This window comes from Gossypium hirsutum, chromosome D07, assembly GCF_007990345.1.
Source record: "Gossypium hirsutum isolate 1008001.06 chromosome D07, Gossypium_hirsutum_v2.1, whole genome shotgun sequence".
In the NCBI taxonomy this organism is placed as follows: domain Eukaryota; kingdom Viridiplantae; phylum Streptophyta; class Magnoliopsida; order Malvales; family Malvaceae; genus Gossypium; species Gossypium hirsutum.
In genome coordinates, this window is record NC_053443.1 from 25,426,600 (window position 1) to 25,430,616 (window position 4,017).

The window sequence follows — 4,017 nt, forward strand, 5'->3', positions numbered from 1 at the left end:
TTAAAAAAAAAATGAAACTTAGAAAAAGAAATTTTATGTGCACATGTAGAGCACTAACCCCGCCGGGGGAGTTTTTTTCAATATATTATAAGGTATTGATGATGGGTAAATTAGGGAAATCCTAAATTTTAATTATTCTTTTTCTGTTAAACATTGATTTTATTAATAAATAAAATAAAGATTTAAATTCTGAGAAATTAACTCTTTTTTCATTTTAATTTGTTAATTATTAAGGAAAGTCAATAGATCAATTCATGAATTTAGCAATAACTAAACTTATTTTTCATAAAGTAATATGATAATTGCTTTTGTAAGAACTAAGAACACAAATTGAATTCTTGGGATTATCCAATCAAACAGAACCAAAATTCTTCAAACAAGTAGAAGAAATCCATCCGCTGCATGGATGAAACAGTACAATACACGAGAGCAAACAAAACTAAACTCCTCAAACAAATGCCCCCACCTTTTACATACTAAAGTCCTGTTCTCTTGTTTTGCATCAATGAGCAGAGACTAACTTCTTGTTGTGCCTGGCTTGAGACGGAACAACGTAACAGAAAATTGATTGTAAGTTATCAACTACTGCTTCTTTGCTTTTGTATGGTTAAAAGAAATACAACAGCAACAAAACCATGAAGCACTTGCGCGGCTGCATTCTTAAGATCCCGACATGTACGTGTACCTTGTCTGAGCTCCAATTATAAGCTCAACCAGTTTTGCTGCCAAAAGTTATAAATCAAATATATATTAATTTCTTGCTAAATTATTTTAACCAATAACCTGCATGGACTTATGCCCATCAATTTGAAAGATTAAAGAGGAATGGATATGTTCCGCGTACATGTTAGAGTCCCAATTAAAGGAACCGGCTCCAATAGGCTTTCAGTGCTGGCAAGCTTTTGCCTGAAGAACAAATATGTATTAGTTTGTTGAATTATTCATCAATGGGAAAGGTATCAGCAATGAGTTTATCAATTACCTGGTATACTTGCTAAAGAATGGTTCTCTCATGAGGTAAAGTGCCCACAACAGTTTCCGTCGTTTAACCTGGATTCAACACTTCATATCAGCACAGCCCTAGTTTGAGTGTGTAAGAATATTCATTATAAAGCAAAGACTCTTAACCTCATCCTTTTCAGAGGCAGAAAGATGGAACCATTGTTCTCTTTCAACCATCCTGGATTTTGTAACATGTGATAGAAAGCCGTATCCAATGAAGTCCACACCCAGAGAAAGAAACCAAGGAATCCATGACCTAATTCCGTATCTTCTAATGAACAAAACATAAATAAGTGGTCTTGTAATAAACAGGATCTCCCCTAGAACAAATAAAGCTCCATTAACACCCTTCTCCGACAAAATCATGGAAAGAGTAGGCCTTTTAATAACTGAAGCTGTAAAAGGGGAAAAAACGCAAAAATTAGCAAACTTCCCCATCAATTCACCCTAACAAGTAACCAATCATGAAATTTTAAAGAAATAATCACTTGGAGGCGCCATAATCGCATGCTGTTGTTGAATTCTCTGGAACCATACAGGGTCAGACACCATCCTAGCAGTCTCTCCAAATCTGCTCAAAGCAGACAATGCCCTTCGTTCAATAGTCCATGGGTTTGACCCATGATTGTTTTGTAACAAACCAGCTCCATGGTGATGACCTCCAGGCCTAGGGAAACCTCCGATTCTATGTTGTGAACCTGTATCGTCTGAACTTTTTTCAACATTTGGAGTCTCTCCTCCATGAAGAAGCATTTTATATCCACTGTTCCGAAATAAAGCTAACCTAACTATCACCCTACATCAAGTACAAAATAATCAGGCAAATGCATAATGCCAATAAAATTAGGAGGAAAAGCTTAGGTGTTTAAAGCGTCACACATTATATAAAGAAGCTTTCTTACTTGATAGCTTCTGTAGCAGCAATGAAATTCCATTTCTTATCACCATAGTATTGCTCAGCGACAACTTCGACCAAAGTTTCCAAGTCCTTTAGGGCAGATATGCACAACCCATAAGGGAATGATAAAGGATCAGCAGAGCCAGGATGCCTCTCAGAACGAGTAGTATCGATTATATGCTCATTGATGGCAGTGACTATGCCCAAAATTGCAGTTACTGCATAAATTTACCAAATAGTTCATTAAGAAAAAAGAACTCAGTCTATGAAAAGATGACACAACTTAAGTTGGGAAATATTTTGATCTTCTTCACACTGACATTACAAACCAGGGGACTTAAGAAGGGGAGAGGGAGCGGGGGCACTAGATTTAGCTAGAACCTAAAAGGAAGTAATTGAACACCACATTTAAAACGTTAACTCATTTCTTTCTCAACAGCAACCAATTAGATGATTACTTTGAATCAAGTAGGGGTTGGGGGTGGGGAAATCTTATCAGTTTCTACTTTCTAAGCTATAAAGAAACAGCCAATGTTACCAAAGTTTCACAAAACCTGCTTCTGGCCCTATCTCTGAAGTGGAGAACCGTTCAGGAAGAAGCCACGTCAATCCCTGCACAACCATTTTCAATAACAGCATAAGATAGCAACACTCAATTTTCACAACACAGTAAAAAATCATTCACAAAATGTTGCCCACATTCCCAAGCATGCGCGCATGCACACAAATAATCCAAATAACCGAACTATATAGATCATAGTCCATAGATACAAAAAGAAAACATAAGTTGGGAATTGGGGTATATATTATCCACAGTGAAGAATAAAAAAGAATCTAGTCGGAGCAGCTAACTGGAAACTCTAAAATTACAGATAATCATCACTCTTCCGGATATAATAACTTTCCATTTTTGTTGTTCAACTGAATGTGTTTTCAGATCCAATATCTGAAAAACAAAAACAAGTAAAAGGCATTTTTATTTTCTTTCATTTCATTTTAAATTGCAAATGGATTTCCTTCACTTTTAAGGAAAGATGGAAGAGGCAGTAGCCAGAAATTATAGCAGCATAAGTGAAACCCAGAAAGTCACCCACTCTAAATCAATCAAACAAGAAATAAGCTTTGGAGAAAAACAGATTAAAGCACTTAAATTTGGAAGTATGAGCATATATGATAAATTCAATGCACCTTAACATTATATATATAAGTCATTTACCAAGAACCATAAAAAAGCTATTAAAATTAACCTTCCGAAGCAAGGAAAAAAAGGTTGACATTGGGGGGGGGGTTGGGGAAGAAGATAAAAGCTTACATTGGCAAGAGACTCCAAAGAGTGTACGTAGTCTTTGTTCCTCCTAACCCATGTCTTATAAGCCTCCATTGATTCGCACATACTTTATCAGGTAATAAAAAAAAATTCAATTCAAAAGTTTCGAAACCCTAGCTCGCGGAGCCACTCTCAAGCCAATTCATGCTCAATCTTATCAAAATTTTGGAAATTCGGAAGAAACCCAGATTCGCAAATACCCAATCAGTAAACCTTTTTTTTGCAATTCAACCGTTGACTCAATTCCGCAGAGGAAAATGGAAGAATGTTGAGGATAAGTTGGAGATGGGGAAAGTGCGAGGGCTACGAGGTGTGCCTCTTTGTTACTAAAATTGGGTGCTGAACCTCGAGAGTTGATGATTGGATTGTGTTGGATCACTGAATTCGGGTTCGATATGATGGGGGAGACCACGAATTTTAGCGGTAGGCCATTGAGGTAATGAAAAAACAGAGGATCATAAAAAGGAGAAACTCAGAAAAGACAGAAAGAGGGAGATGACAGGATATCGGCTTTGTGTGCACCCGAATGAGTTATTGACTTTCACAAAATCATGAACGTCGTTATTGTCCAAAATATATATACACATTAAAGAGAACATTGCCATCATCGTAATACCATGAATTAGGTGATTGCTAATAAGTGCTTTAAACTACTTCTTCCATCTTATTTATATCTATTATTTTCTAATCACAATATTATTTAAGATATTATAAATTTATATAAATTTTGATAATATTTTTAATATATCTTATAAAATATTTATTAACCCGTTATAAAATCTAATAATTT

At 35.7% G+C, this 4,017-nt stretch overlaps 1 protein-coding gene across 1 annotated transcript; it reads right to left on the reverse strand.

The window, feature by feature from the left end:
- Positions 1-306: 306 nt before the first annotated feature.
- Positions 307-3,792, reverse strand: LOC107954590 (peroxisome biogenesis protein 16). Its single transcript, XM_016890190.2, has 8 exons — positions 3,213-3,792; positions 2,455-2,512; positions 1,905-2,118; positions 1,491-1,798; positions 1,129-1,397; positions 983-1,050; positions 845-906; positions 307-722 (listed from the first exon to the last, which is right to left on the reverse strand). Exons 1-8 carry the CDS (start codon positions 3,291-3,293, stop codon positions 661-663), a joined length of 1,122 nt encoding a protein of 373 aa, XP_016745679.1. The 5' UTR covers positions 3,294-3,792; the 3' UTR covers positions 307-660.
- Positions 3,793-4,017: the final 225 nt, after the last annotated feature.